The 25,372-nt window shown below is 50.8% G+C and overlaps 1 protein-coding gene across 14 annotated transcripts in view; it reads right to left on the reverse strand.

The window, feature by feature from the left end:
- Window positions 1-581: 581 nt before the first annotated feature.
- The window catches only part of MBP (myelin basic protein), a 140,697-nt gene continuing 115,906 nt past the window's right edge, over window positions 582-25,372 (reverse strand). For 12 of the 14 annotated variants that reach the window (XM_070630307.1, XM_070630302.1, XM_070630304.1 and 9 more), the window contains 5 exons: window positions 14,566-14,673; window positions 13,257-13,292; window positions 12,814-12,846; window positions 8,776-8,898; window positions 582-2,180 (listed from right to left, as the gene is read on the reverse strand). In XM_070630307.1, coding sequence (XP_070486408.1) covers window positions 2,136-2,180; window positions 8,776-8,898; window positions 12,814-12,846; window positions 13,257-13,292; window positions 14,566-14,673 — 345 coding nt within the window. In that variant the 3' untranslated portion in view covers window positions 582-2,135. Of the gene's footprint in view, window positions 2,181-4,151; window positions 8,899-12,813; window positions 12,847-13,256; window positions 13,293-14,565; window positions 14,674-25,372 lie in introns of all 14 variants that reach the window. The other 2 variants (XR_011542830.1, XR_011542829.1) reach the window with 1 other exon arrangement.

Consider the following 25,372-nt stretch of genomic DNA (forward strand, 5'->3'; position numbering starts at 1 on the left):
CACACTTGCGTCCGGGAGCCCCAGAGAAGTGGCTTGTGTCTTTCTGCAACCGTCCCAGGGCGGGTTCCCTCGCCAAGCCTCACGAGGGCAGACAGCATCTCAGGTGCTAGTGAGACGGAGGGAACCAGTGGTGCATTACAAGCCAGACAAAAGATTTCAGTTTATCTTTTCAAAAGAGAATTCTTGTAACCAAAAGCAACTACACACAAAATTTCCAGAATCACTTATTGTTGTCAACGTCTCTGTGTGGCAGAAAGTGATTTTTCAAAAATTCTTCAACGCACATTCACAGGGTGTTTACACTGGCAAGATGATAAAACGTAAATATACTTTAAAAGACTATTTAAAGATTAATTGAAATTCCTTTTCCTTGTGAGAGAATCAGTGCCCCAAACACGTCCTCCACTGCCCTTCCTCCTACGAAGGCACGAAGCAGGGATGGTCGTCACCCAGCGCGGACCGGCAGCTCTGTGCGGGACCATGTGGGATGTGCCCGCATCAGCTCCGAGATGGGACGTTTGCTTGCTGTGGGCCCACATTCTACATTCCAGAACAAAGATAAAATAAGACACCCATGCAAATACCATTAAAAGTTTATTGTTTTATTTCAATATTTGAGAACAGTGTATACTTCCCATGAGACCCAACATACAGCACTTGCTGTTGGGTGTAGCCACGGACAGAGGGCACTCAGTCAACAACCAGCTCGAAGATGCAGAGTGCGTGTGTGGAGCAAGGTGGAGGTTTTGTTTCCGAAATTGTGTGCCTTTTTGTTTTTTTACCCTCTCATCATTGAGGCTAGATATTAATAGACATTATAGGAAACCCACACTAAACATTCAGAATTAGAACGGGATTAAAGAGACGCTTTTGGCCTATGCCTACTATTCCTGGTCTTTGTCCTAAGGGAGAATGATGCCAGCGTGGGGCTCTTTGGGACGCCTGTGACAGACAGGCTGAAATCAAAAGGCAGGACTCAGTATGTTAGAGGGGGAGCAGGGGAATGTCAGCTGGCGTTAGAAGAGACTGCGACTGGGAGGAGCTCTCTGCCCTCCTCGTGTGGGCGTCCAGGCCCTGCCATGCCCTGGGCGGGGGACCAGGGACGGGTATGTTCCTAAGCCTAGTCACTAAGCACGGCGTCTATAGGAGCAAGCAGAGGGATGGTTATCTTTCCACTGGGGTTAGTATTTGCCGATGTGCACTGCTGTGATGAGCGTACCACTGGTCGCCTCCCCTCTCCACAGTGACCAGTGGGACATGCCGGGCTGCCCAGAAAACTCCCACAGTCCCGCTCTGAGATGCGCGAGTCGCCCTGAACTCTCCTCCGGGGCTCCGGTTAGGAAACAGGTCGTCTGTAGAGGCCGCTCTGGTTCCTGCTGCGCCGTCACCTAATTTCCAAGAAGACCCTGTTTCCTGTTTGAGGCCGTCGCCCAGCCCACGTGTGCCCCTTGTCCCCTCTCTGCCATGCACGAATTCAGCTCACTGGGGTGTGGTGAGCGCCTGCCTGGAGGCGCCCCCTCTCGCGCCCACCACATTGGACTCCTCACAGCTGCCCGCCCGCCTTTCACGTACCAAAAGCTCCCCACGGGTGTGAAGCCACTCCTGACTGCCCAATCCTGTTAGGAAAATAAAGTGAACTTTAGGAGGTGAGAGAAGGGCAGCAAAGAAACCAAAGGAAGCGCGGATCAACACAGTCCTCACCACCCTGCTCATGTCCCATCTCCACGGCAGTGTGTCTCCACGGCAGTGCCCGAAAAGCGGGGGATGCCAGGTCAGTGGCACAAAGCAAGTCCAAGGATGGAGGGGCGAACGAACTTGGAGGGATGGCCGTGTGCCGGGCCGCACCAACTCCGCAGGGCGGCCGGGCACGAGGCAGTGGAATGAAACTCCGAGAAAACTGTCTCTTCAAACGTAAAGGAAGAGTTTAACCATTTTCTATCTGCGTTTTCTCCGTTTAGCTGTTGGCCAGAAATTGCCAGTAGGATGCAGTGTGCCTGACCCTACTGTGTGCACAACTCAACAGGCATTAGCAAGAGGTCATTTGCTACAACTAGGTAATTTATGCGAACGGTATTAAAATCGTAAGGGTTATATTAAGAAGCTGAGGACGGGCTTCCGTAACAGGCTGTAGGGCTTCAGCGTCTAGCCATGGGCGATCCAGAACGACTATCTCTTCCTCCCTGAGGAAAGGAAACAGAGAGTTAGGTGAGCCTGGGGGCCATTCCCGTGCAGCCTCCCTTCCCCGCCAGGACCCTGTTTTGGCGGTAACCTGGTCTCAAACCATTTGGGGCGCTCTTTCACTTGGGCCTGTTGCTGGAAATGCTGCCACAAAAAGCTGATCTTTTTGTTCCACTTCTCACAATCTCCTTTAGCAAGTGCTAATTGAATTTTCAAGAACCGTAAGATAAATTCACTTGAATGTAATTCCCAGGACACAGAGAGCCGGTGCCTAGGGTAATAAGACTGCATGTCTGGGGCTGCAAGCTCGACTGCTATATTATCATGCTTTGAAGGAGTGCTTAATTTCTCTGGCTAGAGACTCCAGGGTAACTGAGGGAGACCGTCTGTCAATGACAGGGACGACCTCATCCTTGGAGAGATCTCAGTATTGATGGACACGCCAATTGCTGCGTCCACCAGGACGGAGCCAGCTGCATGATGTGATGGCGGAGGGCAGGCCCCTCTCCTTGTTGGCCTCTCCACTGCCTTACCAAGACAAACCAACCTCATGATGGGCTGGGGGGGGGGGGGCGGTGGGGGGACGGCAAACTGACTCCCAGGGGTCTTACAACCAGGAACTGACATGTTTTCTGGACAAATACAATTTGAAATTTAAAAAAAAAGAGTTGGCAACCACTGAGATGGGCACAGTTGTGCAGTGACCAGCAGTGTGAAGGTGGCCTGGGCGTGGGCATTGCTCTCTGAGAAGACAGTGGTCACTCCAGAAGTCATTTAGAGTGACACGGGAGAACACAGGAGAAATGCACTTTTTTTACATTCAAATTTCTCCTTCTCCTTGGGTTTGCCTTTTTTTCTTAGGTCATGAATGAAAAATGGATCTCTCAAGGGTTTCCTTTGGACTGAGAGCCCCAGAAAGCAAGATGTACAGGAAACTGCTCTCAGCCAGACGGCACACGGGCACAGCACTAACACCAACCAGGGTGCTGTCTACGTTTTCATTACCCAGTGGTATAACTCACCGAAGCTCGAAAGCCAAAAATGCCTTACAAATAACACGCTGACAGAGTGCGATGACCGTTCTGATTTCTTGGAGTTTTACTTTTTCCAGAAGAATCACAATGCTGTTAAACAACTCATTGAAGGAGCTTTATTTTCACAAGTGAAAATGTTTCTGGAATTCTATCCCGGAGAGCACCTTAGGAACCACGAGTGAAGCTGCCCTCCCAGGAAAGGGGCTTTGTCGTACGACTGCAGATGTCAGGGGCGGCAGCTCTGCCCGGGGCCACCCCTCCCCTGGGGAACCCTAGTCTTCTCGTGGTGGAGGCTTGCTTAAATGACAGAACCAGCCTAGCGCCACCTCTGGAGTAGCCCAGAGCAAGGCTGCACTCACCTCCCCTTTTTTTGAATTTCCAAGAGATGAACCTTTAGGGCTGCCTTTAAAGTGTGAAGTCCTGCAAAGTCGCAGAACCGCTGCTCTATGAAACAAAGTGCATGGTGCTGAACGGCTTATGTTCCCCACATCCTTTGCAAGACAACTTACGTGAGATACCATTTCAACTTCCTGACAGCTCCTTTTGAAATAAAAAATGGTGGACATACTGGTTTTATTTTCTATTACTGTATCAACAATTTATTGAGCACCTGCCGTGTGCAAAATCTGTTATATCTGTTTTCTCTTATGAAAGAGAAAGCCAACCTGGGAGGTCAGCATCATCGTCTCCATCTTAAGGTGAGGAGCCTGAGCTCAGAGAGGTTGAGTGAATTTCCCAGAGTCAGTCAGCTGGTCAAAGGGAGCCAGAATTAGCACCACTGGTGCTTCAGTCTCACGCTCTTTACCACTTTTGAATCGTCTGATATAGAGCACATGGTCTGCCCTGGGCAGGTAAACCAGTGAGGCTGGTCACCAGAAGGCTGGGGCAGGAGAAGGACAGAATCTACAGGAGAGTCATACATCCCCTCTCCATCCTTACCCTCACACTGTGCAGACGCACTACAGGCAGGGACTTGTTCCAGGTCACGTACTTGAAGAAAAGAAACTCCTGTTATATTCTGATGTAGCTCACAAATGATTGGGAGAGACGCAGTTTCCTCTACTTGGTTTCTAACCAACGACACCGGAATGCCAAGTCTGAGCCCTTTCCTTGATTTTCCACAGTGTACAAAGAGCAGGAAGAAAAGACAGGGAAAATGACCCTCCCCTAAAAGCTGGAAATGCCCACCATCTCCAGGCGCCTGCCTTCAGGTGCTTCTCATCTCTGGGGCGTTCTTGTAACCAATTTTAAGTGCTCTGTGTCAACTGGTTCAGCCACACGACCATAGTAGGCCAGCTGGTGAACTTTTTATGTAGCAAAATGTAATTAAAACCATGTTAATGGAAACTTGTTTTCATTTAATAAACTGAAGCTCCCTTTGAAATATAGAGGAATTTTAAAATTTCTGAACTACTGCTTACAAAAAGAACTTCAGGAAAATATTGCCCCTATTTAAGAAACAAATGGGTGTCATACACTTGTGTTCCTTGCACACAATGGATGTGCTTGATAGAAATGGCACTTTTCTAGTCATCAAGGCAGGCTTGACAAGCTCTGGCCTCCCAAACATCTCACAATAACCGGTTACAACTCTTGCCTACACTATGGAGGACCAGAATCATATTTCCTAAATGGAGCCCCGCCCCCATCAGCTGGCCCCTCCCATCACCTAGCAGTCGTCATTCCTTTGGTCGTGATGAGTGGTCATTACATGGGATGGCATAGCAATTAGTTACCCAGAACAGGATAAATCTGTATTTCTCAGACGAGAGGGAAATTGTGATAACTGCAGACATGGGGGTTCCACCCTGGGACAATCTGGTGCAGGAAGTCTTGTGGGGAGCCCAGAAATGGTCTGGGCATCACAGGCGATTCAGATGCAGGTGGCCTCCTGGCTAGGGTCTGGGGCCACTAGTGGAACACTGCTATTCTGAATGCAGGTCTGCGTTAGGACTCAGCTCCTACGGGACCCTCACCCTCACTGTCTTGTTGCCACATTTCAGAAGTGAGGCAAATATGTCAGGATGGCCTCCGTTACTTGAATGTTTGGGGCTGGATTTATTTCCTTACTTAGATTTGCCTAGAATTTACACTGATCCCGCCTACATTTTACCTGACATAAAACGAGTTAGTGACTCGGTGACTTACCACTCACGTCACACATTTAAGGCTTTTCCTAACAGGACTGACTTTTCTCTGAAGCAGAATCTTGCCTCATATTACCACGTGTGGTCCCAGCACCCACCAGAATGGACTCGTGGGTGGGGATGCCACACACGCATGCTCGCCGAGTCTGTCTGTGCCGCGCATCCCAACCGCCGGACACACACACACGTGACTCAACATTGAATTAAAGATTAGGTGCCCAAATCAACGAGGATTTGGGTTACCGACCAAATTATTCCACCATAAACTGTGAAAGCTTGACGTTTTACTAAGCCAGTCAGGAAGCGGACTCACAGAGGTCAGAGATCGCCATCAGCGATGGCTGGTGGAGGAGCCCTGTCCTCTGCTGGCAGAGACTGGGCCCCATCATGGGTGACCTGGGGCTCGCGGGAAGCACAGGTCCTGCCTTGCAGCTTTGAGAGAGCCAACCCATGTACAGCAGAAGCTTTCAACGTTCAACTGCCTACCGTGATCCCAATGGATGTTCTGAGAATGGGTTACACGAAGGCGATGCTCCTGTTCTCACCAACGACCAAGAACACCTAAGAACATGGAGGCCACGGAAACTCACGCCTTCCCCTAAATGTGACCGCTGGCCGGAAGACGCAAGGTGAAGACGCTATTACACGGAATATGAATCCAGGACGCGTTTGTCTACAACGCCTGGACATCAGCCCATGAACCAGACGGCACAGGACGCTCGATGTCGTCTGGGAACTAAGCACAGATTAAAGTCTCCTCTTATCTGCACAATCACATCTTTCCTGCATAGGCAGAGAATATTCCACAGGAATGCTAATCTTTCACCCAAGAAAGATAAACATGAAACCCTTCAGGCTTCTTCTCTCGACAGGGTGCCGTGCGCATCGTGGTTGCCTGCCTTGTACGAAGCCCTTCCTGTCCTAAGAGAGGAGCTCTGTCTTTGATTTGTTGGTGTCTGTCTTCCTTCTTACATTTCTTTAGGTTGGAAAAGGAGTTGACTGGAGCCCGGTGTACATCATTACGACTGCGGCTGTCGTTGGATGCTGGCTCTGACGACATCGACCGGGAAAGGGACGGCCCTGCCTGGATTAAGAGTCAGGGAGAGGGGCAGCGGGCAGATATTCTAATGAGACAGTTAGTGGGGACACCCACTTAGACAACGTTTGTTCTGTGACAGTCTTCCACCACAAACGTCCTTCCATTTTCAGGGACAAAAAGTGCTCTCCTCTGGCCTTAAATCAGCGTGGGATGCTGCCTCCGACGCTGCGCGGACGGCGCAGATGTCTCCGCTCGGAGGGACCACCCCAACTCCAACTCCGGCTTTCAGCCCTGAAATGCTGACGCATTGCTGGACCCTCAGCTCTGTCACCAAGCCCTGGATGGGCGGCTACAGAAGTCCACAGGTCTCTTCCCGATTATCCAGTCCAGGGACCTCACAATCCAGTCCCCATTTCTGCAAGTCTCTGCCAGAGACACACGACTGGTCTCTCAACACGAAAACGAACGTCACCATGTGTCGCTCTCTCCCTGGAACCCGGTGACGCCCCCATTCAGAATCACTGTCAGAGCCCTCAGGAGGGTCACAGGGCCCTCTGTGGGTGTGTGGGGGGCTTACCCTTCCCACGCACCTCCTCCTGGACCCTGCAAGGCCCTTCCGCTCTGTTCCTTTAGCCTGGAACACTGTCCCCGGGGTGTGGCAGCTCCACACCTCCTCCACATCTTTGCCTGATGCCACCTGCTCGGCCAGGCTTTGTCCGGTCATCCTCCCTGGAACCAGAACCACCTCCCCGACACGCAGAGGCTCCGTTCACTCTCAGTGCCTCCCGCCTTGTCCCCTAGAGCATTTATTTCCCTCACTCCCTGTCACCCCGCCACTAGACGACGAGCTCCTTTAGGAGGAGGCTGTGCTCTGTGCGTGGGAGCATCCCGGCTCGGACGCTGGGCACAGTGGCCCCGACCAACCACAGTCCCCCGGCCAGCAGTGGCCGGCTGGCCCCTCCTGCACAGGGAGTAAGCCTGTCCCTCGGCCACCCTGAGGCCTCTGCAACGGGGACAGCTGCCACCATTCAGTCGGTCCCTTCCCAAAGCTCTCAGGCCGCCGGGCCTCTGGGCACTTAGAGCCAGTTTCCGAGGATGCCCCTGAGCCCCGAGGCTGTGGGCAAACCCAGTAATTGCACGACCTCCTCGGTCATGAAGGGCTCTGGAGTGAATCGAGGCCAAGACGGCTTCTGGAAGTGGATGGGGAGTTAGGTCATGGCCCAGAAGGGGCGGCAGGCGGGTTGCTCGGCAGCCTGCCATGGAGACCTGCACGAGGCAGACCCTCGGGTCCAGGGAGGGAGGCGGCAGCCCCGAGCCCGCACCTGCCCTGCTGCGGCCTCAGCCCCGTCGTCCAGGTCCCGCCCAGTGTCCGGCCCTGCCCCACGCGGGCGTTCGGGGCTCCTGGACGTGAGAGGAAGGCAGGGCCTGGCCGAGCACACGGGTCCCAGCTCCCATCTCTGGGGCGGCCCCGGGGGCAGACCTCGCCACAGGCAGAGCCTGGGCCAGCTCAGAACCAGGCCCCGGCGGTGATGCCCGCCCACTCACCCCACGTTTCTCCCCAGGAAGGACCTGCACCCTCGCGGCTCCCTGGGGACCAGTCCTGAGAGGTCTGGCGGCCTGCTCACTGCTCCTCCTCTCGGAGATCAAGTGTGACCGCAAGCACCCTCGGGCGGCCAGGCATGGGTCTGCCGGCCCCCTGAGCGCCACCTCCGTGCCCCCGCCTGTCTTGGGCCCAGGAGGCCACGTTGTGAGACGGCAGCGTCTCTGAGCGAAGCTGTCACCCTCACCAGCAATAGCACGGCTGCCGTTTCTCTGAGTGACCCTGCAGCCACCTTGCTGACCACACTGTCCTCACCACCTTTTATCTTCACAGCCATTCGTGTCCATATGTCACCTCAATTTACAGAGGAAGAAACTGAGTCCCAGAGGGCTCGCGGGTCCAGGGCGCACGGCTAACACACGGCCGGCCTGGGTCGACGGGACCCCGACGTCATAGCCGACAGGCCTGACGCCTATGGTTTTCTGGGCTCTCTCGTCTGGTCCAGCCATGTCCCTTCTTGTCACCTTGGCTCCTGCTTGTTTCCTCGGGGGGCAAAGATGCTGCGGCCTTGGCCCCGGGGAGCCGCCGGACCTTACAGAAGAGGTCAGCGCCCCACAGCCGCGCGCCTGCCAGGGGCACAGCGGTAGCCTGGTGTCCCCCCACGGGTCCTCTAGCTCCGCGAGGGAGCCTGGCCCGAGCACGGTGCTGGCTCAGGACAGCTCGAGAAAGGCTTGCCGAGCCCCCCGCCGCGGGAGACGAACTTCTGGGAAAAGCAGCGCGGGGGCCGGAAGGCCCAGCCCACCCCTCGCGCATCCCGGCGGCGACGGGTTACGTTACCAGTTTGAAGATTCTGGAAAGCGTGCCCTGGGCGTCGTGGACCCCCTTGAGTCCCTTGTGAGTCGATTTGTAGTCGGAAGCTCTAGCTCCGTAGCCAAATCCCGGCTTCTGCCCCTCGGCTCCCTGCAAGAGACCGAGCGCTCAGTCCCGCCCTCGGCGCGGGCTCCGGCTCCTGCCGCCCGCCGCCCCCCCCGCCACGGGCTCCACCGGGCTCCGCGCGCCCCGCTGCCCGGGCGCTGTCACTTTAAAGGCGCAAATCTCCCCTACAGCCGCCGCTTCCCTTCTTCAGGCTGTGGCTTTCAGGAGAAGGTTAGCAAGACGGGCAAGACAGGCATAGGCCCTGCGCCCACGAGGGTCTGCAGGAGGGCTCTGAGGCAGCCCTGAAAAGCGCGCGTGGCCGTTTCCCCAAGAGGGAGGAGCCTGCAGGAGGAGGGAGGAGCCCCGAGGAGGAAGGAGGAGTCTGCAGGAGGAGGGAGGGGCCCGGAGGAGGAAGGAGGAGCCTGCAGGAGGAGGGAGGGGCCTGCAGGAGGAGGGAGGAGCCCCGAGGAGGAAGGAGGAGCCTGCAGGAGGAGGGAGGAGCCCCGAGGAGGATGCAGGAGCATGCGGGGGAGGGTGGGCCCGGAGGAGGACGGGGGAGTCCGGAGGAGCCTGCAGGAAGACGGAGGAGCCTGGAGGAGGACGGAGGAGCCCTGAGGAAGAGGGAGGAGCCTGCAGGAGGACACAGCCACCGTCCCGGGGAGTCCCTCGCATCGGCTCTGCTCCCCCAGAGAGCCAGAGGGCCAAGAGCCTTTGGATGCAGTGAAATTGCGTGGCTCAGATCTTTCCAAAGCATAAAGATGAAATTCCACATTTCTGCCCTAGGGGAGCCTCTCCCGACAGCAACAGAAACCAGCTACCCTGGCCATGGTGTGGGTGTCCTCAGTGCGAACTTGTGGAACTGGGACCAGGGTTTCTCGCAGGGACCCTGGTTCCTGAACTGGTCTCCAAAGAGGGAAGGGGGAAGGTCTGGGCTGGCAAGCCATGTCCCTGCCACTGTGCACGGGTGCAGCACCGCCAGAGCCCAGCAACCTGGACGGGTCTCAGCTCCCACACTCCCTAGCTGTGTGACCTTGGGCAAGTATGGGAACCTCTCTGAGCTTCAGTTTCCTCTTCTATAAAATGGGGGTAATAACGGGCCCTTCCTTGTGGGTTTGTCATGAGGATACCTTGAGTTAACGGAGGCACCCCTCTAAGAACAGAGGTGTGAGCTCTCAACTTGCGAGCTTGCTGTCATCCCAGGAGGTGGCCTGGTGGGCACAATGGGTGGCCCCGACTCCAGCCTCCCACCGCCCCAGCAGCCCTCACTCACTTCAGGGAAGATGAAGAAAGTTTCCTTGGTGGGACGTAGTAATAGCAAATGATTTTTGAAATATAAGAATATTTGTGTCCCTAGGATCAGTTTATTTTCTAAAATGCTTTAGTTTCAAATGGGAACTTTCACTATAAAGATGAGAAAGGAATGGGAGAAACTTTGGGTGTTTAGACACAGGATGAATGTTAACATTTAGGGTCAAGGGTGTTCCAGCCTTAGGGGCGATGTCCGTGGGAGGGCGAACCAGGCTGGCCAGCGTCTCCACATGGGACCTGTTCATCTCCTGGGTCTCTATTTGAAGGATACGTCCACGATTTTGCTTTATATTTGGCCAAGAAGAGATGGGAGACCATCTCTGATGCAGACCCCAGAGCCCCTTCCCTCAGCTTAGAGTCCCTTTAAATTTCATGACAGTGTTTTAGGGTGGAGGGAACTTGGAAAACCATCGAATCTGTCCCTTTATTTTAGAGATTTTGAAGACGGGATCTAGAAGGTTCAAGCTTCTGCAAGTTCACCCCTGTCGATTTTGGCAGGACTGAGGCTGGACCGGGGCCATCTGTCTAGACACCCCCTCGCATGAGCTACTTCTACAGTTTCCTTCTCCCTCAGCCTGGGCTTGGGAAAGACAAGGGCCACTCGCCTCCAGGAGGCGACTTTCACATGAAGATTTGGTTTCAAGGATTTTCAAGTGGCCTAAAGGATGGGGTGTGTGGAGAGGAGGTCAAAGACGGCAGACGAGAGGAATCCCAGAGGTTTCCACGGACATGCTCACTCCATGAGGGCACACCGAGGGACGGGGACAGTCAAAGAGAACTGCGCCAAGCGACAGACGCACGTGAAATGTGTGACACACCCCTCCCCCTGCAGATGCTGCAAAACCCTGTCTTACTCTGTTGTTTTTCTCCAAAAATAAAGGGATTCTGAGAACTAAATTCAAGGATTGGTTTTCAGATTAGTAATCTGCTTGATTTTTTCCTCTTTTCAAAACCTTGGTCACTTACGTCTCTGGACCACCTAGAATTTACCAGAAAGCACACAAGATAGTTTAGAAAAAAGCAGTGAAGGACTTTCAGAAACTCGGACCGGGAAGACAGTGCTGGAGCTCTAGGAAACAGACGCACATACAAACGGAATCAGAGAGGGGCTTGCTTCGGAGAAAAGAGAAACTTAACAAACGTTAGTAGGGCCAGAGATGGAGAGGTGGGGAGAAGGCAAAGGCCTTTCCTGTTAGCTGCTGGGCGGAAGTGGCCTCTGCGGGACTGGAAGAAAGAAGGTCTCTTTAGCCCTCCCGTCACTCCACCGTCAGTGAGGACTTTGCATACTCCCCAGATCCCACGCCTAGGAAGCTGAGGCAGATCAAATGGTTACTAAGGTAACATTTCTGGGTCAAAAATGGATTTCATTCTTCAATATCATCTTTGTCTCCTGCTGGCACAGAAAGTCAAAAATTAATTGACTGTGGGTGCTAGGCCATGTAAATTTCCTACATGATCGTCACCTTTTTGCAAATCATCAGGTGAGAAAAAGGCTCACATGTATTTACATGAAATGTTCCAGCAAACACAGCAGTCCACAGCTCGATGTAATGAGTGTTGGAGCAATTCAGGAGCTTGCTGGAATCTCAGCTCCACCTTTTCTCTGGGGACGTCTTCCCTCCCTCCCTCCTGTCCTTCCTTCCTTCCTGCTGTCTCGCCCTCCCTTTCTGTTTTTTCTTCCTGTTCTTTTTTCTTTCCTTTCTCTTTCCTCCTTACTTTTAAAATTCAATATTTCATGTATATGATGTTTATTAATTGAACATCAAGTACACATGGGCTTTGCACTAGAGAATAAGGATATTGTGTTCCCAAGACAGACTCAATTCCTGGCCTATAGATTTGTGGTTATTCTTCCATTTTATCTTGAAAATTATAACTTTTTTTAAAGTAAGAACCGTATCTAATATTTATTAGTAACTACAGTCTATAAGTTTGGTTAGAATATACTGGTAGGCATTTTAAGTTGGTTCCGACACGAAATTTCTCTAATATCTAGAAAGTGAACAAATTGCTCATTTTTAATCTTCATTGAAACTGTTTTTTCTCAGTATCACAAAGCCGAAAATTCCTAAGCAGCTTTTCCTGGCTGGCTTGCTATCTTAGCTTTGGTTATTCCTGAAACACGATCAAAACCAAAATCTTTTGGATTAATTAGGTGATTATGAACTGAATAACTGAATTTAGCCTCTTTTTCTCTCATTAGCAGTGTCATTTTTCCTCAACAGAGTTTCAGCGTCTGTGGGGAGAGCTGGTTAATAGACGGGTCAGTTGGCCGCAGATCCACGTTCAGGCTGCTGGGACCTGCTTTTCTCGCCCATTGATTGGAAGGAAATCGGGAATTTTCTCAAACACGGGAGGAGCCCAGTGGAATCTTCCAGGAACCCTCTGGGAGGAGAGGCATTTGGCCTGGCGGTGCCTGCCTAGGGCATGGAAGCCGGGGAGAGAACTACTGTCTGGGGGGGGGGGGGGATGTGGGGGGTCATTTTCCCTCCGGAGGAGAAAGCAGCCCATGGACAGCCACGGGCAAGCTGGGCCTGAGAGGAAAGAGAGAGGGGACCGGCAAGCAACTGAAACAGAGCAGAACATAAGAGTGGAGGGGCTGCGAGGACTAGACAGGAGAGGAAGATGAATGGGCACGCATTTGTCACCTACCCAGCTAAATCTGCTGAGAGACAGTCCTCGCCCCTGTGTGAGGAAGAGAAAGAAGCAATGACATGGCGATCCGTGCAGGAAAAAAGTCCTTTTAATAAACAAGAAGCACGATCAAAACAACATGGTGCTGAGATGGCAAATAGGTTTCATCACACAGGCCACATCCAGGGGCTTGGCCGTGCCGCCTGGGGCTCCTTGAGGTGGGGGCGGATTTCAGACCAGGATTCAGAGGGAGAGAGCTGGGGGCCACGGGCACCATCTGCACGGCAGGAGGAGGAAGGAACGCCTTGCATTTCTCAGCCTGTTCAACTCGGGATTCACGTGGCACACATTTTGGGATGAAGTCAGGTACCTATGAGTCCAACCCTCTTGTTGGTACATTTAGGGATTTCAGGAAGGTTCTGAATAGAGTGACAATTGATCAAAACATTCAGAGGTCTTACCTTTCCTTGCGATGGAGGAGGTGTGCGAGGCGTCACCTATAAAGACAGAGAACGGTGAGCTGCGGCAGGTTCTCCCTCCGTCGGAGCAGCCCTGACCCCCTTCCTAAGAGTCTGGTGCTGTCACCTTGTCAGCTCAGTTCCTGACTAGCTCTGGGTTGCTGAGAGGGCCGAGGATCTATTAAGGATTAGATATTAAGATCTACTATCGATTAGGTCTAGTATCTGCCCGGCTCTCCCACTTCTGTCCTAGTTGAATGAGAAATATAGGCTCTGAGAATTTGAAAATACCCAATGCTACACGGACCTTCCAGAACATTCCGAAAGTGTCTAAGAGAATGGGAAACGCATCAAAAGGCTCTATGACTAGGGAGTTGGTTCTTCTTGGTGTGTGTCACTGTGACACATCCATCGCGTGCTGATGGAGGCCGTGAGCTGCTCTTCACCACCCTCCTTTTTCGGGGTTGGAAGTAAAGTGGCCCCTGAATTCCGAGCTTCAGAAGGAACGCCCTCAATCCTGTGCTCCTAAAACTCATCAGCCTGTAAAACGCCATCTTGAAATGTCTGCAGCGCAGGAAGTTTATAATCAGAAGCCTGTGGTTTTGCTTCTGTTTTTAAGACTATATTTTAGAGCAGTTTTAGGTTTCCAGGAAAAATGCACAGAAATTACAGAGTTCCTGTGTACCCTCTCTGGTCTTGCACACGGTTCTCCTATTATTGCCACCTGGCATTAGTGTGGTTCATTTGGTACAACTGGTGCACCAATGTTGATGCATTATTGGGAACTGAAGTCCAGAGCTGACGTTAGGGTTCATTCTCTGGGACGTGCATTCTTCGGTTTTCACACACGTATGAGGTGTATCCTGGCTCACAGTCTCATAGGGAGGGTTCCACGGCCCTAAAAACACCCTGTGCTCCCCCTATTTATCCCTCCCTCCTCCCAGCCCTGGCAACCACTGACCTCTTGACGGTCTCCACAGTTCTACAAAGCCTATGTTTTTAAACTAAGCATCTAGTGGTCGTTTAGTCTCAAAAGCAGGGTGTTCTCTGGGAGAACAGGAAGCTCCGTCAGTGGCACGTGCGGCTCGGGCCTTGGGAGGGGCTGGGGCTGAGCTCCAGGCCAACCTCGCCCCGAGGACAGGGGAGGCTCAACCGGGGACATGCTCATGTCCCTCGTGGATCAGAGCTCAGTGACATCTGGGGACATCCCCACCCTCCTCATGGATGGCAGCAGTGGCCAGGCACCTCCAGCCCACCCCCCCATCGCATTCTCCGTGTGGCCCCTCGCGCACAGCGGGAAGGGAGCACTTACAATGTTCTTGAAGAAGTGCACTACAGGGTTTTCGTCTTGGGGCCGGCCATCTCGCGACTTCTGGGGCAGGGAGCCATAGTGGGTGGTTCTCGCTGCGTGATGTCCGTCCTGAAAGACAGGGACGCGGCGACCTCAGGATGGGTCGGACCCTCCGCTCCACCTTCCTGGGGCAGCTGCCTCTCCTCTCTGTGGATCTCTGTTCTTTCTCAATCAGGACCTGTGCCAGGAAGCCACGGAGGTGCCACAAGACACAAGACACAAGATGGTGGGGCCTCGGCGCAGGATCTCCGCAGGGTACTGGGGAGGTTAATCCATCCCTGACTCGGGGTCCCTCCCCACCCCCTGAAGTCACATAAGTGTGCCGAGGGGAAGTGAAGGTAATTTAAGTGTAATTCTAGAAGATATGGGCAGGGTGAGCAAAGCATTGAGAGAAGGACACCGTTTCCCCCAAGCCTCTTGTTTGGATAAGGAGAATACTCAGGAATTACAGACAAAACAAGCGTAATCACAAAAGTCAAGCCCATTCATTGGCTTTGCAGTGGTGGCATAACGTGAACTGGCCTCAGTTTCTCTAAATGAATGTCTCAGGTCACAGTGGCACTGGAGTCCGGCCAGTTTGGGACAGACTTCCACATCTCGAGGAAAGAAGTCAGGACTGTTGGGCCGGTTCGTAGTCAGCAGAACCAGGACTTCCTAGGTCAGTAAGGGTTGCCTAGAAGACACCAGATGGCAAGCCCTGATGGAGAGCAAGGGGTAGCAGCCCCTACCTGTGCCTCCTTGGCTGACCATGGCCCTGGAGATGCCTACCAGCAGGAGACGCAGAGTGTGCAAGGCTCGAGGACCACACCAGGAGGGCACATCCACGTTTCTGTGGAGAAGGGATCCTTCTGCAGGAGCGCTTGACGAGGGCCTTCAGGCAAGAGAGCCCTCAGAAGAGCAGAGGGAAGCCCCAGGGAGGAGCTGGCTTGGGGAGCTGGCTTTGTAGCCCTCCCCGTGCTCCCTCCCTGCTGTTCCCACCACCCATGAACGTGGCGAAGGACCTGAGCGAGCTAAAGCAGGAAAGCTTTTAGGTCAGAGGAGCACCTCTGGGACTGGTCTGGCATTGCAGCGCGAAGGGAGTTTTGTTAAAAGAAACCACATAGGGGCCGGCTTCGTGGCCGAGTGGGCGGCCCAGGGTTCGGATCCTGGGCGCGGACATGGCACTGCTCCTCAGCCCACATTGAGGCGGCATCCCACATCCCACAACTAGAAGGACCTGTAACTAAAAATATACAACTATGGGGGGGGGGGGCGTTGGGGGGTATGGGAAGATAAAGCAGAAAAGAAAAAAAGAAAAAGATTGGCAACAGTTGTTAGCTCAGGTGCCACATAAGCGTGCTGACGTCGCGGAAGCACCTCCCTCCAGCGTCAGCTTTGGGCGCGTTGTCTCAGGGACCCCTTCCTGTTCGGAGGACACTTTTGCCACCAAGAAGTCTAAAGCATGCTTCTCAGGAATTTAAAGTACTTAATGGGCTTAATTTAGGGGGTGACGGGGTTATTGTGAATTTTATGACTGTCCCGCTGTCTGTCCTCCTCCCTCAAACCCGCAGGCCTGAAACCCCCAGTCCCCTTGACTCTTTCCTCTGCTTCACCTCCCCTGTCTGCTCAGCTCACAAGCTTGTAGGTTTTCTGTAAAGTGTTCCTTGCCTTCCTTCCCCTCCCCCACCGTGGACATTAAAACAGAAGCTGGGTTAGCTCCCTCCCGGATTCTTCCCTTTCCAGCCCAGACATCCTCTCCTCCTTCTCCAACCTTCTCCAACCTTCTCCAACAACCTCCCCCTGTTTCTGCTTCATCAAACGTGTCTTCTCTCAGGCCTGGAGGAGCCAAGAGCCACACTTCCTGAGCGTCCAGCTTTTCTCTACTTCCTGAGACCTGGTGTCTGCCCTGAGTGGACCGGCCACCTCTTTGTCCTTTGAACAAGGTACATTGCACACTGCTGGCTCCTGCTTCCCTGTGACTAATCCTAACCCTAACCCTGACCCAAGTCCAAGGTCCTTCCTTCTCTGGGCCTAACTAGAGATGAGGCTTCCTGACTGGTTTCCCCGTGGTCCTCCCTGCCCCTCCCCCCGGTCCTCCATGCTGCGGTCAGAGGAAGGCTTCTGAATCCTGGATGGGCCCATCCTTTGCTAATTGCTGTCCAGGGCCTCCCAGTGCCAGCCCATGGAGAGCACTTCTGAACAGGCGCCTCTATCTGGAGCCTGACCCCTCCACCGTGCCTGGTACTCAGACTCCCAATGGTTTTGCTGCCCCGGGCCTTTGTATGAAGGTTTCCTGCAATGCCCTCTTTCGCCCTCTGTCTTAGTTACTCTTCCAGGCGCCCCCTGTGCAGAGCTTTCTCCAGCGGGCCTGGGCGGGCTCTGGACGGGGCTGTTTCCTGTCCGGCTCATTCAGAAGCTCCCTCACAGTGTGGAGCAGCAACGGCGGACTCCACGCTGTGCAGCCCTCTCCTCCGCTGCGCCTGCGCCGGGAGCATCTCAGCTTCTAATTTCCAGCACCCAGAGGAGGCTGCACACGGGGAGGGAGTTACGCCAGGGGCATGAGAGCGGGCGCAGAGGCAGATGCTCTGGGCGTTTGCCCTGGAAGATGTCAGCAGCAGGGGAAAGAGCTAGAGGGTTTCAGTGACTGTGGAAACCCCTGGCCTTTATCCTACCTTGTTCGCTGATGTTGCAGGAACCTAAATAATCTGGTTCTCCCCCTGTTGTCTTGTCTATCCCCGATGCCGTGTGAATTCACTGACCAATCAGATTCAGTGATGGAGAGCCAAACACATATGTTCTTCTTCTCCAATGAAAGAGTGAGTGTAAAACCAAGAATAAAAAACCAAAACAGACGAGCCGGGAAACTGTTCAAATTACTTACTTTAAGACAAATATCTTTGTGTCTAACATGTCTGCTGGGTGAAGTTAACTGTAAGATGCCATCCTAATGGCCTGAAATAATTAAAACAGCTCAAAATTCAGTACAACTTCTTTGTGCCTTGGTGTTTTCACGCCATTTTTCTGCTTGCTGTCGTTGGATTCTGAGTCAGAGAAACATCATGCACCTTTAGTTCACCCATCCTGTGCTTAAACTAGAAAAATATCTTAAACTTCGCACAGAGGTTTTTAAAGAAGTGAATGTCCAGTCGTATCATGCAGCTCTCCTGTTGTTAAAACTTGTTTGTGTTGTGAGATAGTTGATGAAGTATTATGTAGATAATGTTTCACGTGAATTATGCATTCCTGCTTTAAATGCTAAAAGGCAAATTATGTATTTTTGTGATGTTTGTAATGAATATATTGGTCACCAGTCTTTTGAGGGAAAAGTAATTTACATCTTTGAAGGAACACTAAGCTGGTATGTTGCATTTGAGCTCGTGGTGCTGTGAAAGCAGGTGTCAGAACTGTTCACGAACAAGGCAGCGGGTACATTGTGGCCCTCAGCGCAGAGCCAGGCACGCGATAAGCAGTAACTGTTGCTGAATTGACACGGAGACTGTTCAGATCGCTTTTAAGACAGAGCCTAACACACAGAATAGATCTTAAGTACATAGAGTGATTACCACGGAGTCACACAATTCTTTGTTATATGTGCCTCAGAAAGAGACCGAACCAGGACTTGCACTAGAAGGTTTGGGCTCTAAATTGTCGGTTGCACAGATAATTTCATGTGGTCACAGAGTTATAACCATATTGTTATATTGTAGTTGTTGTGGCCTGTTACTAAAAGGGCATTGAGTCAATCATATGTCTATATATAGCAATGAACAGTTAAAAAAAAACCCATTTTAAAGACACCACCATAGGGGCTGGCCCCGTGGCCGAGCGGTTAAGTTCGTGCGCTCCGCTGCAGGCGGCCCAGTGTTTCGTTGGTTCGAATCCTGGGCGCGGACATGACACTGCTCATCAAACCACGCTGAGGCAGCGTCCCACATGCCACAACTAGATGGACACACAACGAAGAATATACAACTATGTACCAGGGGGCTTTGGGGAGAAAAAGGAAAAAATAAAAAAATCTTAAAAAAAAAAAAAAATAAAGACACCACCATATATAACAGCATCAAAGGAACAAAATATTAGGTATAAATCTAATAAAACATGTTTAGGATCATTATGCTAAAAACTAGAAATGGCTGGTTTAAGGAGACTTAAATCATTGAAGAGAATCTGTTCATGGATGGAAGACTCGACATAGCCAAGATGTCAATTGCTCCCAAACTCATCTACAGATTTAGTGCACTTCTGATCAAAACCCCAGCAGGGTTTTGTTCAGATATAGACAAACTGATTCTAAAACTATATGGAAATGCAAAAGAACCAAAATAGCCAAAAACTGTGGAAAAGAAGAATAAAGTTAGAGAAGTCACATCACTTGATTTTAAGGTTCCTATATAACTATAGTAATCCAGGCAGTGTGGTGTTAGAGGAGAGACAGACGCACAGATTGATGGAACACTGTAGAGTCCAGAAATAGACCCACGCAGATAGGATCAGTTGATTTCTTTGTGTGTGAGGAAGATTGGCCCTGAGCTAACATCTGTGCCACTCTTCCTCTATTTTGTATGTGGGACACCACTACAGCGTGGCTTGATGAGCAGTGTGTAGGTCCACAGCTGGGATCCAAACCTGCGAACCCTGGGGCGCCGAAGCAGAGCACACAAACTTAATCACTACACCACTGGGCTAGCCCCAGGATCAATTGATTTTTGACAAAGCTGCAAAGACAATTCAGTGGAGAAAGGATTGTCTTTTCAACAAATGATATTAGAACTACCGGGCATCCATATCCAAAAAAATGAATCTCAACCCAAAGTCACACCTTATACAAAACTTAACTCAAAATGGATCATAGATCTCTATCTACAATGTAAAACTATGAAATTTTAGAAGAAAACATATCAGAAAGTCTTCGTGACTTCGCAGTAGGCAACAAGTTCACAGACCTGACACCAAAAGTATGATCATAAAAGAAAAAATTGATAAATTGGACTTGATGAATATTGAAGACTTTTGTTTTGCAAAAGACGCTGTTAAGAGAATTGAAAGATAAGTGAGACAGAAAAATATTTGCAAATCACATATGTGATAAAGGTCTTGAAACCAGAATATGTAAGAACTCTCAAAACTCAATGGTAAAGAAACAAACAACCTGGTTAAAAAATGGACAAAACACTGAATAAACACTTCATCCAAGAGGAAGAGCAGAAGGCCAGTAACCACATGGAAAGATGCTGAGCATCATTAGCCATTAAGAAGATGCAAGTCAAAACCACAAGGAGATACCACCACACACCTGTCAGAATGGCTAAAACAAAAAGTACTGACAATACTAAGTGTTGACTAGGATGTGGTGCAACTGGAGCTCTCGGTATTGCTGGTAGGAATGCAAAATGGTACAGTGACCTGTAGAACAACTTGGCAGCTTCCTGTAAAATTAACTGTATACTTACCATATGACCCAGACATCCCACTTCCTGCTTTGAATGATAAGAGCAAAATTATATACTTTTAGAAGTAATTGTTGTAATGAATATATTGGTTGCCAATCTTTTGAGGGAAAAGTAATTTAAATCTTAAATGAAAACCTACGATCACACTAAAACCTTACGTGAGTGTTTATAGCAGCTCAATTCATAATCACTAAGTTTGCAGACAACCCGAATGTTCGTCAACAAGGGAAGGGATAAACAGGCTGTGGTACATCCATACAATGGAATAGTACTCGGCAATAAAAAGGAACAGGCTTTTGATTCATGTGACAGCTCAAAGCCATCTCCGAGGCGTTGTGCTGAGGGAGAGACACCATTCTAAAAGGATTGAATACTGTGTGAGCTCGTTTACGTGACCTTCTTCAAAAGACTAAATTATAGTGAGGGTGACCAGAGCAGTGGTTGACAAGGGTTAGGGGTGCAGAGAGGGGAAGGGTGTGGTGACTACAAAGGGAAAGTGGGAGGGATGTGTCTTTACTGGGGTGGCAGCTACATGAAGCTACACACGTGTCAAAATCCACAGAACTATACCACAAACAAGCCAATTTTACTGTATGTTAATTTATAAATTAACATAAAATCAGGTCATTTAATGTGGCCTATCACTATGTAGCCAAAAGTTGATGATGGAAACATTGTATCATTCCACCGATTTCCCAGCTGGGGCCCTCGGCAGGGGTTCTGCTGGTCTTCTCTCTGACAGGAGCATCTCATTATCTCTGAGCTCTTGCTCACATGGGTACCTTTGCTCAGAATGTCTTTGCTTTCCAAATGTCTCTGTTTTCTGAACAATACAGCACCTTTAGGCTGTACCACCTCATTCTGCATCCACCTGTCCACTTTAGTTTCCTATAAGCATCTTACCTCTCCTGCTGGATTTTAATACTTTGGAGGAAAAAAGAAAAATTTCTATGTGATCCCCAAAGCTTCTGACAGTTCAACCCCCACAGTGGAGCTCCACAAACATAAACGGGTGAAGGAACAAAGAAATTCTCTTTCTGCTGTGGCCCCTTGAGAGAGTGCCCACTGGGAGGCCCAAGGCTGGTCCTGGGGCCAGAACCCACGTGATCTGAGCCTCCACAGTGCATGTTAGGGCTTTTGTGTCCTCAGGTGTGAAGCGGCCAGATTGAAATGGAGATCCACAGAGAGGATTTCAGCTCTAAACTATGAGGAAGAGGCCGCCTCTGAAGAGAGGCCAAGGCGAGAAACACAGTTCCCCAGTGAGGTTCCTGTCTCAGGGCATCTCCCAAGCCTGGGCCTGGTGCTTCATCTCTCTATTTGTGCATCACTAAGGAGCTTTTGTGGCGAGGACAGGAAGAAGAGCAAAGACACGCCTCAGTCGTCATGGCGATGATGCCCTCCCACAGGGAGGGGGAGGGGCGGGCGCTTTAGAAAGTCCCCCTTGAAAAACTTGTTGTTGTTGTAGTAAAACATACATAACCTAAAATTGACCGTTTCAGCCATTTTTAAGAGTACAGTTCGGCGACATTAAATAAATTCACACTGATATGCAGCCATCATCACCATCCATTTCTGGAACTTTCTCATCTTCCCAAACTGAAACACTGCAGCCATGAAACGCTAACTCCCCACCTTGCTTCCCCTCCCCGTCTTGGCAACTCCCATTCTGCTTTCTGTCCCTGTGGCTCTGACTACTCCCCGTGCCCCATACGGCGGAATCATGCGGCATTTGTTGTGTTGGGACTGGCGTCTTTCACTCGGCAGGTTCTCCGAGTGCATCCACATTGCAGCAGGTGTCAGAATGTCCTTCCTTCCTAAGGACGAGTCATATTCCATTGCACGCACAAACCATTCATCTTTTGATGGCCACTGAGGTTGCTTCCACTTTCTGGCCACTGAGCTGGGTCGCCTGGTCTGACCCAGACCCTGTGACGATTGATCTAGTCTCGCCTCCCAGAACTGAAAGGGGATGCCCAGACTTCAACTCTCCTCCCCTCAACAGCCTTAAAGGAAACTGGCAGTGCATCCCTTTATTCTCTGAACGAATTCCAACACACGTCCAGACACTGATGCTCTTCTGAGGCCGGCATGCAGGGATGAAATGAGCAGTCCACACACAGCCGCAGGGGCGGCCGGGTGGTGAAGCCCCGCTCTGGCAAAGAGGCCCTGTTCAGGCATGTGCAACACATCTCGGGGCTTCACGGTCAGTTCATGGTCAGAGCAGGGCCAGTCTTTGCCTGGGCAGGCCTGGTGAGGTCCTCTAGAAATAGTGGATTTTGGTTTATTTGTTACATTTTCCAATTTACGGGGAGTGAGTCCTTATCATTTCTCATATGTCACAGTAAGCAAGGTGACGCGTTTCCCAGGATGGGAGAGAGGGGAGAGCGCCACGCCTGGAGGAAACACTAGGAGGAGGAAAAGGAGGTGAGGGGATGATGGAAGATGGGGTGAGGCTCTCGGGCGAGGCACCAAGGTGACCTTGCAGGCCATCAAGTCCAGCTAGGGCCAGTCCCTGTTGGAGGGGCCTGAGGCGGCTGGAGAGGGACAGCAGCAAGGGAGCGTCCCCTGCTGAGACCCTCGGAGCCTGGGGCCAGCCACTTGACTCAGTTTCCTCCCTTCAGTCGCTCTGTAGTCCTCAGCCACTGCCCCAGGAATGCTTGTGATGCATCAGGTCCCTTCAAGGAGACCCAGTGGCCGCGGGCTCCCCAGCAAAGGAAGGAGTTTTATTGCTTAGTTTGTTTTTAAGACCTGCATTTGGTAATTATCTAATGAAGCATTTTTTAACTGTAGTCACTAAGGTTTTTTTTAAAAAAACCAAAGTTGTCAACATTTCCCAGTTCTTTGCCGAGATTGGTGTCTCCTTGTCCATGACCATCCTGTCCCACATCCCTCACTTCCTTGGTGGGTACTGGAGGGCCGAGGAGGAATTCGAAGGTCAGACGCACGATAAAATAAGAACTAGACGGAGGGGCAGCCATCTCCTGTCCCAGCGCGAGCCATTGGAAAACGAAGGGGCCCGAGATGCCGCAACCCAGCATGCGTCCACCGGCCCGTACGTGAGGCGAAGACAGTTCGGCAGGGTAGCTCCAAAGTAGGTGGGGCTGGATATTTGGGACAGGCAAAATTTGAAAAAATTAACCTAATATTTTTTAAATGGAAGCTTTTCGATGGTTTAGAAAAATAATACATACTCGTTATAAAGATGTCAAATCAAATGAAAAAAGAGCGTAGAAGAAATTCTGCCCCTTAGGGAGGAGCTTTGCTCCCATTCTGATGAGCACGTGTTCAGACCTGGCTTTACGCGTACGTAAAGAGGGATGTGCAGGCGCCCTGAACCGGGACCACGGTGCCACCACAACGTTAGGTGTCACTGTCACAGTCCTCTTTTACTGCATCATGATTAATAAAGCAACAACAAACTTCTTGATGGCAAATAAAACAACATTATGTTGAAAAGTTTTAAGCACCATTGGATGAAGTCCATGGGATAAAGGACAACCATTTCGTTAATTTTTAAAGTAAATTGCTCTTTCCATCAGCCTGTTGCATTGTACTGGTTTTGGAAAATTATGATTACTCTCCCTCCATATGTGATAATGTCCTTCCCCAGCAGGGGGAGCGCGTGCACCTGGCTCTGGGTTGCTGCCTCCTTCCCTCTCCGGACATGAAGGGATTTTAAACTATTTTCCAATTTGCTGGAAAGCTGAGAGTTCTTAAACTTGCAAGTAATAACAGGAGATTAGTTTTCGCCTGACAGGCTTGAAGATCAATGGTCATCAAATGGGATAAAGATCCATTCCTTTGAATGTCGTGGCTGTTTTATGAAAATAGGAAGAGGCATTTGTCTGCGCCATCATCTGCATTTGCATTGGATTAGAGACAAATTGGTGGAGTTATTCCCTCTCAGAAGGAAACTCTGTATCTTGAAAAAGTTAATATCCTCTGTGCCTGAGGTTTTGTGGTTAGGGAAAAAAAAAAAGAGTTCTAGCTCCTGCTTTATTTTTTATCTGAGGAATTTAAACTCCTCCCTGAACCCACCATCATAATGTCAGTGAATAAAATCCTAGTGAATCCATGGTTCTGGGGTGTGTCCCGCCTCTGAGTGTTCACCTCTCGCCGGGGCTGGATCTGGGGCACAGCTGTCTGCTCCCTGTGGGACCAGGCGTGGCCCAAAGGAGACTTGAGTCCCTTCCTCTCACTGCCCAGGCGTTACTCTTCTTTGTTTTCTTTACTGGATGAGTGATATTGGATGGGGGCAAAGGAGGAGCCAAGAGAATAATGATAAATGACTAGATACATAAGCATGAAAGAACGAACTGGAAGATTGCCCAGGTGCGGACTGACGGCTTCTAGTGGCTACAAAGTAGACTAGAAGCGTGTTATAGGACCAACTCTCTGTCTGGTATTTTAAAACCCAAACTCCGAAGTCTCGCACACCTGCACTCTGCCCCTAAGATGAAGAGCGTTCATAATGATGCGATGACTTGAGGTGCAGTGCAATATTACAACATCTTTTTTAATATCGTTAAATATCCTTGGCTTCCTCCGGATACACATATCAACAAAAAGTACATTTTGTTCCTCCACTTTTACTCTATTTTACTGTGTGCTAGTTTTGAGGAAATCGGGGCTTCAAATACAGTAGTATCTAGTTGGTAGTGTCTGCTCCATCTTTCCTGCATGTTGGAGAGCAGTGGTGAGCTCTGGGTGGAGTTGTCATTTGGAAACCTTTGATAAACTTGAAATTGAGCTTTGTCATGGAGGTCACCAGTGGAGGTGTCCCTCTCACCAGCTTTCTCCAGCTCAACCCACCGCTGGCCCTGGGTCTGTTACTACAGAGACCTCCAAGTGCTCCCAGTCTGGCCATCAGCCTTGGTCATGGACTTTAGCAACGTCTCATCCCATGAAGGGAAGCCGGAGATGGCGGAGGCCGCAAGCCGCCCGCCTTACTCTGGGAGACGGTCCCTGCCATCATTTCAGAAGGACACGGTAGAAAGTCACCTCTCTGTTGATTGTCTCAGAGATGTCCAGGGAGTGACAGCCAGTGGCTCAGAGCAGTGACAGTTTTCTTTTTGGCACTTTCTTAATCAAGTAAGTCATCTAGGTTCTAGGAATGCACATTTCTGTGTATGGCCCCAAAGGATCCAATGTAAAAAAGGAGCACAGAAGGCCATCCTACTTGCTTTGAAAACATGGGGTGTTCACGTTCTTATTTTCACCCCCACCGCTCATAGACCGAGAATGCTGCTCAGCACACCTGAAGTGACCACCCCACTGCCCAGATGTGGAAATGGACACTCAACGGAATGAAGGGATGTGCTCTTGGCCGCCACACT

The sequence above is a fragment of the Equus przewalskii genome, chromosome 7 (assembly GCF_037783145.1).
Source record: "Equus przewalskii isolate Varuska chromosome 7, EquPr2, whole genome shotgun sequence".
NCBI lineage: Eukaryota > Metazoa > Chordata > Mammalia > Perissodactyla > Equidae > Equus > Equus przewalskii.